Source organism: Ziziphus jujuba, chromosome 9 (genome assembly GCF_031755915.1).
Source record: "Ziziphus jujuba cultivar Dongzao chromosome 9, ASM3175591v1".
Lineage (NCBI taxonomy): Eukaryota > Viridiplantae > Streptophyta > Magnoliopsida > Rosales > Rhamnaceae > Ziziphus > Ziziphus jujuba.
Window position 1 is genome coordinate 4,648,702 of NC_083387.1, and position 12,004 is coordinate 4,660,705.

A 12,004-nucleotide genomic window follows, 5' to 3' on the forward strand; every position below is an offset into this window, starting at 1 on the left:
ATATTTTTTTTTTAATTTTTCCATCGTATTTTTTTTTTAAATCACTTTTTGTAAAACAAGCCATCGGATTCTGCTAATAAAAGCAAAACAGCAGCAAACCTTAAGGTTATAACATCAGCCAAGTGATGGGTTTCGAATCGTCGCCGGAGATGGAGAAATTTCTTTGTGAACGATTGCTGGATCCAAACCAGCCCATCTCAGAGCGCTTCAGAGTCCTTTTCTCTCTCCGCAATCTCAAAGGCCCTGCCCCTCGCAACGCTCTCATTCTCGGTTTCTTTCTTCTCTGATTTTCTATTTTCCATTTTTTTTTTTTTTTTTTTTGGCTTTTTGCTTTTGCTTTTCTAGTATTTGGGAATTTACTTTTCATCTGCTATCTATTATGTTATTGAAAGCATTTCTATTTCAATGCAATATTACTATGGCTTTTGCTTTAGATAACTATACGGTATCTATTTTAAACTTGGAAAGTTGAAGCTCAATCTCAGTAAATTTGAGTGTTATCAGTTACTGAATAGCCAACCTTGATATAATATCTCAAATTCTTATTAACTTCTATGCTACAAATCGTAATGGGAAACTGGGTATTGTAATTGGTTTGCAAATACCCATGTTTGCAGACTCGAGACTCATTGATCCTCGATTGTTTTTTTGTGCTTGATGTCCTAATTTCATCAGTTTTTGTGTACGATAAACGTGATAAATTAGGAATATTCTGGAACTGATTTATATTAGCTAGCATACCCATATACAGTTTTTCGAGGTTTGAGCCATCTTTTTGACTTTTTGAGTATTCTGTCCTTTTGCTCCACTGATATGTGAATAACTCTTGCAGCAACAAGGGATTCCTCAAACTTGCTGGCGCATGAGGCTGCATTTGCTTTGGGTCAGATGCAAGATGTTGATGCAATCCCTGCTTTGACAGCAGTTCTTAATGATCTCTCACTGCATCCCATTGTCCGTCACGAGGTTAGTTCGTACTATTTTCTATTGTGTTCACTTCTGATGTGGTTGATTTTGTTATTTTCATCATTGAATGTGGGTGGTTTTGTCCTTATGTAGGCTGCTGAAGCTCTTGGTGCAATTGGTATAGAGAGTAATGTTCCTATATTAAGGAATAGTTTGGCCCTAGATCCAGCTCAGGAGGTTCGAGAAACATGTGAATTAGCTCTGGAACGAATTGAGCAGTTGAAGGATGCTGATGATGGATCAGCAGTAGAAAAGTCGCCTTTTATGTCGGTTGACCCAGCTGCACCTACTACTTCTTGTTCTTCAGTAAATCAACTAAGGTCTGTCTATCTGTTTGTTACTGTTTATTGGTCCCTCTACTACTATTTATTTTTGTTATGTTTTTGACACATGTCAATCAATTTTTAAGGGAAGCTCTTTTGGATGAAGAAAGAGGCATGTATGAACGGTATGCGGCTCTTTTTGCACTTCGAAATAGTGGTGGAGATGAAGCAGTGGCTGCTATAATCGATTCTTTGGCTTCAAAAAGTGCTCTTTTGAAGCATGAGGTTTTGTCAAACATTCTCCATTCAAGTTCTAGTCTGAGTTTACACTTTCTTGCTTGATATTAATGCAACGTTATCATTTGATTTATATAAAACTGGTATAATCGATGCTTTAGAAGGCTATATTTTAATTGTCATCTCTTTGTTTAAGGTTTCTCGGTGTTTTCTATCAGTTTATCATTGTAGATTTTCTTATTACTAAATTGTTAAATTATTGAGATGGTAAAATTATGATGAAAGAACTGTCTTTGGTTAATGGTCGTGATAGTTTTTAATTTTACAATCTTAAAAGGTGTTTCACGTAATTATATGACATGAATTTGTTCGTTGAGTTGGTATTTTCCTCCCCTTTAATGTTGTTTGCTATGATTTTTAGGTTGCTTATGTACTAGGCCAACTGCAAAACAAAAATGCTTCAGCTGCTCTATCCAGTATTCTTAAGAATGTTAATGAGCACCCAATGGTTAGACATGAAGCTGCCGAAGCTCTTGGTTCCATTGCAGGTACATATATTATTGTAGAAATTTAACTTCTCAGCTCACCTGTTTTATTGCTCCCGGTTGTTATCTAGCATCTTAGTTGTAGCTCAAAATCTTTCATTTACTAATGCTTTGTGAAACTAATTACCTAGCATTTGAATCTCAACGTTACGAGTTTTGGGTTATTTGATTAACTTGCTGCATTTGGTTGCACCTTCTAGACGACCAAAGTGTATCACTTCTTGAAGAATTTGCCAAGGATTCTGAGCCAATTGTATCACAGAGTTGTGAAGTTGCTCTAAGTATGCTGGAATTTGAAAGATCTGGAAAATCATTTGAGGTAGGCATCTCAAAGCTGGAGTATTTGATTAGTTTACTGTAAATTTTGGTTTATTCAGTGTTAACATGACTGACACATGTATTTTGTGCAGTACCTCTTTATGCAGTCTCCTCTTGTGCAATAGCCAATTTTTGCTCGCTCAATGGTGAATCTAATCCTCAAACGAAGACGAAACGAATGAGCTTTAACGCAGAGAGCTGACTAATCTTCTGCAAGCAAGAATTTGATAGCGAGATAGTTTTCTTCCTCTAACATCGATCTTGTGCTGAACTGGTATATCTTGGTTCCTTCATTGTATTTCCATACTAACATCATCAATAATCATTATGACAATCATAGTTTCTCCTGTAGACTGTTTCTTCAATCAGTTTGTGCTCTCTTCGTTCCTCTGCACCATTCTTGTTGAGTTTGAAATCTTTGTCAGTGAAAGTCAGTACATGAATTCTCCAGTGAAATTTGATTTACTTCTTATGCGTTGACGTTTTAATTAATTTTTAAAATCATTTGATTTGCTTTGCTTTGATTGAAACCCAAAAAAAAGCTACATTATTAGGAAACATTCTCTGTTTATCCAGAGGAATCAAAAGTTTTATCTTTAAATAATAAATAAATAAATATATATATGGTTTTCTCGGTTCTCACTTAATAAACAAAGAAAGATGAAAGGAATTTTTATTTTTTATTTTATTTTTTTGATAGAATAAATGATAATATTACATTCCGACATACCATAAGCTGTTGTTACATTTGGAGTTTGATAAGCTAAGTAAGCTTGTTTGGTAAGCTTCAAGCAAGTTTTGTTTTAAAGCACCTAGCTTCCATTTTTCATTACCGTTCTGACTTAGATTGAGCAAAGGTTGACATTGGTATGGACTGCACAACTATTAACAAACATTATCTGAAAGCAACGTACCATCCACTCAGGTGTAGAAACTAGAAAAAGAAAAATGCTAAAATTGGTCAAATTTTTTCTAGCAAGATTTGAAAAAGAAGGCTTCTTATTTTATCCGAATGATGATTGGGAATTTGGATTCTATTTTTTATTTTTATTTTTTATTTTTTGCCATTGTGGTCAAGTTCACTCATGAGTGGATGATCCCAAGTTGAAAATCACGTGGTGAATTAATAAATTCTTAATTTAACAGTTATATATCAAAGTTGTAGTTAAAGTTAAGGTCAGTGTTATAAAATACATAACTATCTATATTATTAGTTTTTAATATTTGAATTAGGTAAAATTAATTATAATCGGTAAAGTTTTTTTATTTTTTATTTTTTTATATTAACCATAGATAAAATAATTAATAAATCATTAAAATTATACAAAATATTACGGATTTTAAAATGATATTTTCCAAAAGTGAAAAAATATGATCATAATTGCCATTAACACGGGCGATTAGTAAGTTTTGTGCTCTGTGGCCCCGAGTGTCAGTAAATAGTAGACCCAATAAAGAAACAAACAAATAAATAAATAAAAGCGTAGAGGTGAAGCCTAGCTCCGAAGGATCGACAAAGATCCTACAAAGAAAACCCACATCCTGGTCACTTCTACTTTCTTTTCCTATTTCCTTGTCACATTCAGTTACCTATATATATATATATATATATGTGTACATGTATACAACTACACAGACAGAGGAGAGAGAGACGCTGTAGAGGAGAAGTGGGTAAGAGAAAGGTGAGAAAGAATGGCGAGTCTTGAGAACCAAAAGCCATGGAAGGTGGAATATGCAAAGTCGTCGCGATCGTCATGCAAAACCTGCAAAAACCCCATTAACAAAGAGAAGCTCCGCCTTGGCAAGATGGTCCAGGCCACCCAATTCGACGGCTTCATGCCCGTATTACTTCTTTCACTATCCTCCATTTTCCCCTTTTTTCTTTCCTTTTCAGTCCTCCCCCGTTTTCCTCAATTGCCATAGCCATGCTACTGTGTCTGGGCACTGAAACCCCTCTTACTCTCTGTTCTGTTTTTGTTTCTTTTTGGCTGAAAAATCCCACAGTTTTCTTTTACATATTTCTGGGTGATTTGTCGTAAATATAAATGTGCTAACCTTTTAATACCCCCCCCCCAAAAAAAAAAAAAAAAAAAAGGGACAAAAAAGAAAAAAAAGTGCTATTTTTTTTATACCCCAAAAACAGAATGTGCTAACTTTTAAGTATGTGTTAAAATATTGCTATTTCCACAATTGTTTCATTAATGCTTAGAAATTTGATTCTTTGTTTGTTTGTTTTTGGTTCTGAATCAGATGTGGAACCATGCTGAATGCATTATGAGGAAAGCAAAGCAGATTAAATCGTACGTGTTGTTTTAATTGGTTTTTATGGCTTTTTCATGGAGTGGTAAAGACTAAAGAGTAGTAGAAATTAACTACTATGCCTTTTGATTTATTGCTTTTAGAACTGGTGATGTTGAGGGCTTGGAGCTGCTCCGATGGGAAGACCAGCAGAAAATTAGAAAATACGTAGAAAGTGGTCAGCAGCAGGCAGAAACAACAAATACAGCCATTGACATGGAATGTGGTATTGAAGTTTCGCAAACTTCTCGAGCCACTTGCAGGCGCTGCAGTCAAAAGATCTTGAAAGGAGAGGTTGCTACTTTTTGCGTCTTTTTAACTTCTTTTCTATGTTCTAAGGCCTATTGATGATACAAAAATGGTTCTTCGTGGTTAAGTTGCATGCCTTTTTTTTTTTTTCCCCCCCTCATTTGTTCTCACAAGAGAGCCATTATTTATTTATTTATTTTGGTAAATAAGAGAGCCATTATTAGTATTGTAGCAGTTGGATGGCTATCTGCATTTTTGATGGGTCATTTTGCCAAATGTCTACCACATAAAGCGGCTGTGACTAAGGTGCTCCCCTTGCTGACAATCTACATCTTATGCTACCAAACCAAAATCTATGGCAAGCCTCACTCACTTTCTAATGACCCCTCAGTAGGCCGAACTTGCAGTGAGAAAATCGCAAATTGTTAACAACAATGAGAAACTTGCAATCATTACTTTAAGATCAATTTTTGATTAGAATAGCATCTTAAGACAAGTTGGAATTAAGTAGTAATATTGAAGTTGTAAGTCTGCTTTGTACTTCATACAATTCCCATATTAGAACCTCTGAAAACATCTTAAGATAACATAACATCTGTGCATGTGAAATGTTAAAGGTGTAAGGTTCTTGATTTTTTCTTCAGTGTCATTCTGTTTTGATTGAGTTATTTATGCAATTAGCTATTCAGGAACTTTTAATTTTTTTAATTTACAAAGTTGTATACTCTGTAATAATTGCTTGTATTTGATGTTAGGTTCGAATTTCCACCAAGCCTGAGGGTCAAGGAGCTAGGGGTTTGGCATGGCATCATGCCAATTGTTACTTGGAATCCTCTGAACCTATTGAACTGGAGAAGTTGACAGGGTGGGGGGCCCTTCCAGTTTCTGATCAAGCAACTGTCTGTGCCCTAGTTAAGAAGGTTCCTTCTACTCAGAAAAGTGGTATGGCATTTAATTTTTCTTAATACAAGGTTATTTCTGATGTGAATTGAAAACTATATATGTCGTCTTTCTCACTGTAGTTTCCCTTTCAGGCTCCAAAGTTGAAGAAAAAGATGGTAAAGGACTGAAGCAATTGACTTCCAAAGCTGGAACAAAACGTAAAACAGATGTGGGTGGTGATCAGAAGTCTAAAGTTGCAAAGGGTGATCAAGATGTGTCAAAAAGCAGGGGTGCATCTGTGAGGAAAAATAATGATGCAGAGGATCGAAACCCAAAATCATCTGACCTGGAGAGTAAACTAGAGGCCCAAACTAAAGAACTGTGGGCCTTGAAAGATGAACTTAAACAACACGTAACAACAGCTGAATTGCGTGAGATGCTTGAAGCCAATGGTCAAGATTCAACAGGATCTGAGCTTGACTTGCGAGATCGATGGTAATTTACCTTTCGTTCATAGCTTTTAAACTCTTTAAGGCGTGTAAAAATATATAAATGCTTCTTCTTATTTTTTTCCATCTAAATATTCTTAATTTTGATGTTTAAATTGTTGTAGGTGATAATTGTCTTTATTTAGATAACTGAGCTTTCATAGCATTTTGTGGATGTTAATACAATCTTCATTGTCATAATTCTTGTTTAGTGCGGATGGAATGATGTTTGGGGCACTTGGTAGCTGCCCCCTCTGTTCTGGTTCTCTTCGTTATTCTGGAGGCATGTACCGTTGCCATGGTTACCTTTCAGCATGGAGCAAATGTTCTTATTCCACTCGAGAACCAGAACGCCTTAAAGTGAAATGGAAAGTCCCAGAAGATACAGATAATCAATATCTTCGCAAGGTATTAAAACAGGACTCATGCATATATATTATGCAATCTTTATTCTGACTCTTCCACTAAAAATGTTGATTTTGAATTGTGTTTGTCCAATTGCTTGTAGTGGTTTAAATCACAAAAGGTTGGGAAACCTGCAAGGATACTCCCAGCACCATCATCCAGCATTCCTTCTGGAAGCCATGCTTCCAGTTGCCAATCCCAGATTTCTAAGAGTGAAAGCTTGTCAGATTTGAGAGTTACTATTACTGGAGTACCTAAGGAAACCACGGCATGATCTTTCCCCCTTTCTCATGTCTATGTTAACTTTCGACAGTGTGTAGAAACTGCTTTATTAATTGTAGCTTGCGAATCTGTCTTAAAAGTTCAATGTTTTCCTAATTCTTATTGAGTGTGATTTTGCAGGTAGAATGGAGGAGAAAAATTGAAGATGCGGGTGGAGCTTATCATGCTAAGATCAAGAAAGGTATGTGTGTATGAACTCAATTATGGACCCCTATCTCTTGACTTGTCTGGAAGTATGGCCATAATTTCTATTGATTTATGATGCATGATGTTTATTCTTTTGCTTAACAAATTATAAGTGCAGATACAAACTGTGTGGTTGTGGGTGGAGTACTCAATGATCTCGATGCTGAGAATAGAAAGGCAAGGTAAACATGCTTTGGAATTGCTTGTCTTGAGCATGGTGCTTTTATTCTTTGGTTCATTTTTAATCATCTTGAAGTGATTTTATTGTCAGGAGAATGAAACTTCCAATTGTTAGGGAAGATTATCTGGTTGATTGTTTTCAAAAACAGAAAAAGCTTCCATTTGATCCCTACAAAGTTGAGGCCGTAGGTGGGGCCTCTAGCATGGTCACTGTTAAAGTGAAAGGGCGGAGTGCTGTGCATGAGTCTTCTGGTCTGCAGGATATCGGCCACATACTTGAGGATGGTAATAGCATCTATAATACAACTTTGAACATGTCTGACTTATCAACTGGCATTAACAGGTACCTTTATATTGGTGTTATTTATTTATTTATTTCATTATTCTTATCTATTTCTATTTAATTTTAACAAAATATAATTTCTTAGCAGCAGATACTTTCTACAACCATAATAATGCCTATTCAAAATTCAACTTTTACAGTTATGCATAGAGGCAGTAACAAATCTGATGGAAAATGTAGTTTACTATTTAGTATATGTACCTGATTATTACAGCAAGTAACAGGAAAAGTATTGTTCTCTAGATAATTTTACATTGAATATCTCAAAGGAGTCTGCTATTTTGCTGAAAGGCTTTTATCGCTAAGTTAATTTTTCACCTGTAAATTATAATTTCTTGTTAGAAATTTCCTCTTTCCTCTTGAACTTTTACTTGGTGCCTTTTCACTTTCTATGTAAGCATCTAGCTCTTGTGAGTTCTAACTGACTTATGTTTTGTTATGTAAAGCTACTATATCCTCCAAATTATCCAAGATGATAAGAATTCAGATTGCTACGTGTTTCGTAAATGGGGTCGAGTGGGGAATGACAAAATTGGAGGGAAAAAACTGGAGGAGATGTCAAAATCAGATGCAATCTGTGAATTTAAACGCTTATTCCTTGAGAAGACTGGGAATCCATGGGAAGCATGGGAAAAGAAAAATTTTCAGAAGCAGCCAGGCAGATTTTTCCCATTGGATATTGTATTGTTCATCACTAATCTTTTCCTGTATTTTCCCAAAATTATTCCACCATGCTCATTTCTTGATATAGTTATTCATTTTGAATGGCGAAATGTAGGATTATGGGGTCAACAAGCAGGTTACAAAGAAAAATAAGAATGAGAGCAGCAACCTTGCTCCCCAGTTAGCAGAATTGATGAAGATGCTCTTTAATGTGGAAACATACAGGTTATATACAAATTTTCTTCTCTTCTTCTTTATTTGGTTATGTGTGAGAGACTAACGCTTAGTTTTACAGAGCTGCCATGATGGAATTCGAGATTAATATGTGTGAAATGCCCCTTGGAAAACTGAGCAAAACCAATATCCAAAAGGGTGTGTGCTAAAGAATCTTGTATAGTTCTCATGCATTTTTGTTTAACTAATGCTATCTGATAACGTTGCCAGTTTGCATATCACCTGTAATGTCCAATTTATTTTTTATTTATTTATTTTTTTTTCCCTTCTTCTCTATATTCAGGGTTTGAGGCATTAACAGAAATACAGAATCTCTTAAGCAACAATACTCATGATCCTTCTGTGAAAGAAAGCTTGATCATTGATGCCAGCAACCGGTTTTTCACTGTGATCCCTTCAGTACATCCTCATGTTATTAGGGATGAGGATATTTTTAAGTCAAAGGTAGGCAGTGCTATTTGCAAATGCATGCATCTATATGTCTTGGATCTTATTTAACCCTTCTGTTATCCATACTGCAGTTAGGTAATAATTTGGGAAGTTTGTAAGTCGACAAGATGTTTATATATACAAACAAAATTGTTAGGAATATCTGAATGCATGAAATTTAGTTGTTATTATTTCTGCATCTGTGTAAAAGGCAGGAAATTGGAGTTAAAGGTACTTAAGAGCCATCAGGAGTAACCGATCATTTAAACTATATCATCTGCTTCATTCATATTCAAACAGATAATGGACCTCTTTTTTATAATCTCTTTGGCAGGTGAAAATGTTAGAAGCTCTCCAGGACATTGAAATTGCTTCAAGATTGGTTGGTTTTGATGGTGATACTGATGAGTCCATTGATGATAAATACAAGAAGCTCCGCTGTGAGGTTGTTCCACTCTCTCATGATAGTGAAGATTATCGGTTGATTGAGAAATATCTCCTTACCACTCATGCCCCTACACACACGGTGGTTTTTTTTTTTTTTTTTTTTTTTTTTTTTTTTTTTTTTTTGGGTGTTGGTGTGATATTTTGAGGACTGATCACTCATCTTGCATGGTATCTATTTGACCTATAATCTTAAATTTCTTAATTGTTTGTTTTCATTTTAGGAAAAAAAAAAAAAAAAAAACAATAATAATAATAATTGGCGCCTTGTTATACCTCAGGATTGGAGTCTTGAACTTGAAGAAGTTTTTTCACTTGAAAGGGAAGGGGAATATGATAAATTTGCTCCTTACAGACAAAAGCTTAGCAATAGAATGCTCCTTTGGCATGGTAAGTTGCTTTCATATCAAATTCACGTTAAAAGAATTGGGGACATTGAAAATAGCATCTGAAATTGAAATATAACAAATGAGTACTTTTATCAGGTTCTCGGCTGACAAACTTTGTGGGCATACTTAGCCAGGGACTGAGAATAGCTCCTCCTGAAGCTCCAGCTACTGGTTATATGGTGCTTTCTCTGTCTCTGCTTCTGTGTCAATGTCTGTCTGTAGGTGCACATGCATGCATTTGTGTCGCACATTGTCACACACAAGTGCATATGGCATCCATCCATCTTTTGGGTTAAGACTGAGAGTTCAACTTTTTAAATTACAGTTTGGCAAGGGGATTTACTTTGCTGATCTTGTCAGTAAGAGTGCTCAGTATTGCTATACCGACAAGAAAAATCCTGTGGGCCTCATGCTTCTCAGCGAAGTTGCCCTAGGGGATGTCTATGAAGTCAAGAAGGCCAAGGTGAGTTCAAAAACTAGTTTTGTTTACTGTGTCTGTGTATCTCTGTTGGAGCCGCATATTTACCTTTGTCATGTATCCCTCTTTAATTTATTTAAACCCACTGTGACTGTCATTCAGTATATGGATAAACCTCCTGAAGGAAAGCACTCCACCAAAGGACTTGGCAAGAAGATGCCTAACGAGTCTGAATGTGTAAAATGGAGGAATGATGTTGTAGTTCCTTGTGGGAAACCGGTGCCATCCAATGTCAGGGCCTCTGAACTGATGTATAATGAGTACATCGTTTACGACACAGCTCAAGTAAGTTCTCAAGTTTTGGGTTGTCTTATTTAGTATCCCAACTAAAAGTATGAAAAATATTTGTGCTTTGAGGGATAATGCACATAGTTGTGTTATCTGACTAAATTGAATTAATATTGCTGAACAGGTTAAGATGCAATTCTTGTTGAAGGTGAGGTTTCATCACAAGAGTTAAGGAGGAAGCTAATTGGATTATTCACTAACAAGGTCATTGTATATAGCGTGGTGGTTGTGCAGTTGTGAATTCTTGAATTGACGTTGTCTTTTATCTTTTGGATTCCACAAATTTGGAGAAGATCTCATTTTGGGGGTTTACTGGAGATCTTTAAACTTTGGCTTTGCCTATGTAAAGGGTGTTTTGTGGTTAATGAAACTGTTAAGTATTTTCGGCTATTCATCACCACTTGTCCCCTCTGCCCCTACCCCAATCCCCAAAAGAATGCATAATTATGTTTTATGCTCCTTCAAACTTGTTTAACATTGCATCTCCGCGGGTATCATCTTTTGTTATTTATGGGCGCTCCCCAAGACAAAATGGACACATACTACAGAAAATATTTAAGCACATATGGGGTTCTCATGCAAAAACCATGTTGGTAATATTAAGGTGATGCAAACACATTGCCGGTTATCGCTTATATAGTCTTTGGTTTCGTCTATTGTAAAATATATCCCACACTCAATGTAACAAATCCCTATTAGAGACATGGTTTAAACGATTGTTTTTGCTTGATTAGTTACTTTAACATGTTAAACTGTTCGACCATCAATTTCATGTTTTGTTAAAATCCAACAATAATTGATCTACAAAATTAACGCGGAAATCAGTATTGGGCCAACACTCTATTGATTGAGTACGTCGTAGTGGAAGGGAAAGAAGGAAGAGAAAGATTTAGGTGGGTTAAAAATTGTAAGTCGGAAAAGATAGATGTCCATGTTGTATAGGTTTTCTAAGGACAGCAATATTTTGGGGTACATTTTTGTACTCATTTAAAAAACTCATAGTTTGTCTTTGGCTAATTTTTTTCAAAATCCTTTTGGTTTCGTTTGCCTAGGTTTTCCTATTTTTAATCCCCCAACGTGAGACAACATTGTATTCTGAAAGATTACACCAATAAAATATAGATGAGTTTTTAGGTATTGAATTGAAGCTCAACATGTTATGTGTATTCAAAAGTTACAAGTAAATATAAACTAAATTTGAAATCCTCTTGAAAAATAGTCCAGATAAATATGCACACATACATATAAATATATATATATATATATACATATATATATGAATTCTATGGTATAGATGTCTGCATTTTTTTTATCGTGTAGACATCCGAAAAGACAATGGTTTTGAAGGGATCACAGTGAAAATCCAGTTGCTGACGCCAATTCTCAACTTTCTTTCTCAGAAGGATCATGAGTATTGCTATTTAAAAGATTCTGTAT

General features: G+C 35.4%; 2 protein-coding genes across 5 annotated transcripts; both read left to right on the forward strand.

Moving 5' to 3' along the window:
- Positions 1 to 21: 21 nt before the first annotated feature.
- Positions 22 to 2,801, forward strand: LOC107425835 (deoxyhypusine hydroxylase). Of its 2 annotated transcripts, XM_048481229.2 has the most exons (7): positions 23 to 270; positions 833 to 966; positions 1,060 to 1,286; positions 1,376 to 1,514; positions 1,888 to 2,014; positions 2,212 to 2,330; positions 2,422 to 2,801. In XM_048481229.2, the coding sequence occupies exons 1-7, from the start codon at positions 126 to 128 to the stop codon at positions 2,452 to 2,454; spliced, it is 924 nt and encodes a 307-aa protein (XP_048337186.1). In that variant the 5' UTR covers positions 23 to 125; the 3' UTR covers positions 2,455 to 2,801. The 2 variants fall into 2 exon arrangements, with proteins under 2 accessions (XP_060676395.1, XP_048337186.1); XM_060820412.1 differs by lacking the exons at positions 2,212 to 2,330; positions 2,422 to 2,801 and adding an exon at positions 2,143 to 2,195 and having other exon boundaries at positions 22 to 270.
- A 1,020-nt stretch (positions 2,802 to 3,821) lies between these two features.
- On the forward strand, positions 3,822 to 10,961 carry LOC107425942 (poly [ADP-ribose] polymerase 1). 3 transcript variants are annotated; one of them, XM_048481163.2, is made up of 20 exons: positions 3,822 to 4,171; positions 4,580 to 4,629; positions 4,732 to 4,921; positions 5,632 to 5,818; positions 5,911 to 6,253; positions 6,459 to 6,654; positions 6,755 to 6,919; positions 7,054 to 7,114; positions 7,238 to 7,301; positions 7,376 to 7,642; positions 8,089 to 8,323; positions 8,421 to 8,530; positions 8,601 to 8,677; positions 8,823 to 8,983; positions 9,303 to 9,494; positions 9,694 to 9,802; positions 9,898 to 9,980; positions 10,127 to 10,264; positions 10,382 to 10,564; positions 10,692 to 10,961. In XM_048481163.2, exons 1-20 carry the CDS (start codon positions 4,022 to 4,024, stop codon positions 10,737 to 10,739), a joined length of 3,009 nt encoding a protein of 1,002 aa, XP_048337120.1. In that variant the 5' UTR covers positions 3,822 to 4,021; the 3' UTR covers positions 10,740 to 10,961. The 3 variants fall into 3 exon arrangements, with proteins under 3 accessions (XP_048337120.1, XP_048337121.1, XP_015891501.3); XM_048481164.2 differs by having other exon boundaries at positions 9,303 to 9,413; XM_016036015.4 differs by having other exon boundaries at positions 3,823 to 4,171; positions 7,391 to 7,642.
- Positions 10,962 to 12,004: the final 1,043 nt, after the last annotated feature.

Coding starts and splice junctions, on each gene's coding strand:
- LOC107425835 (XM_048481229.2), top strand. CDS start 126: ATGGGTTTCGAATCGTCGCCGGAGATGGAGAAATTTCTTTGTGAACGA. Junction 967..1,059: donor ATCCCATTGTCCGTCACGAG/GTTAGTTCGTAC, acceptor GTCCTTATGTAG/GCTGCTGAAGCTCTTGGTGC. Junction 1,287..1,375: donor TCTTCAGTAAATCAACTAAG/GTCTGTCTATCT, acceptor TCAATTTTTAAG/GGAAGCTCTTTTGGATGAAG.
- LOC107425942 (XM_048481163.2), top strand. CDS start 4,022: ATGGCGAGTCTTGAGAACCAAAAGCCATGGAAGGTGGAATATGCAAAG. Junction 6,254..6,458: donor CTTGACTTGCGAGATCGATG/GTAATTTACCTT, acceptor ATTCTTGTTTAG/TGCGGATGGAATGATGTTTG. Junction 8,531..8,600: donor TTTAATGTGGAAACATACAG/GTTATATACAAA, acceptor TTAGTTTTACAG/AGCTGCCATGATGGAATTCG.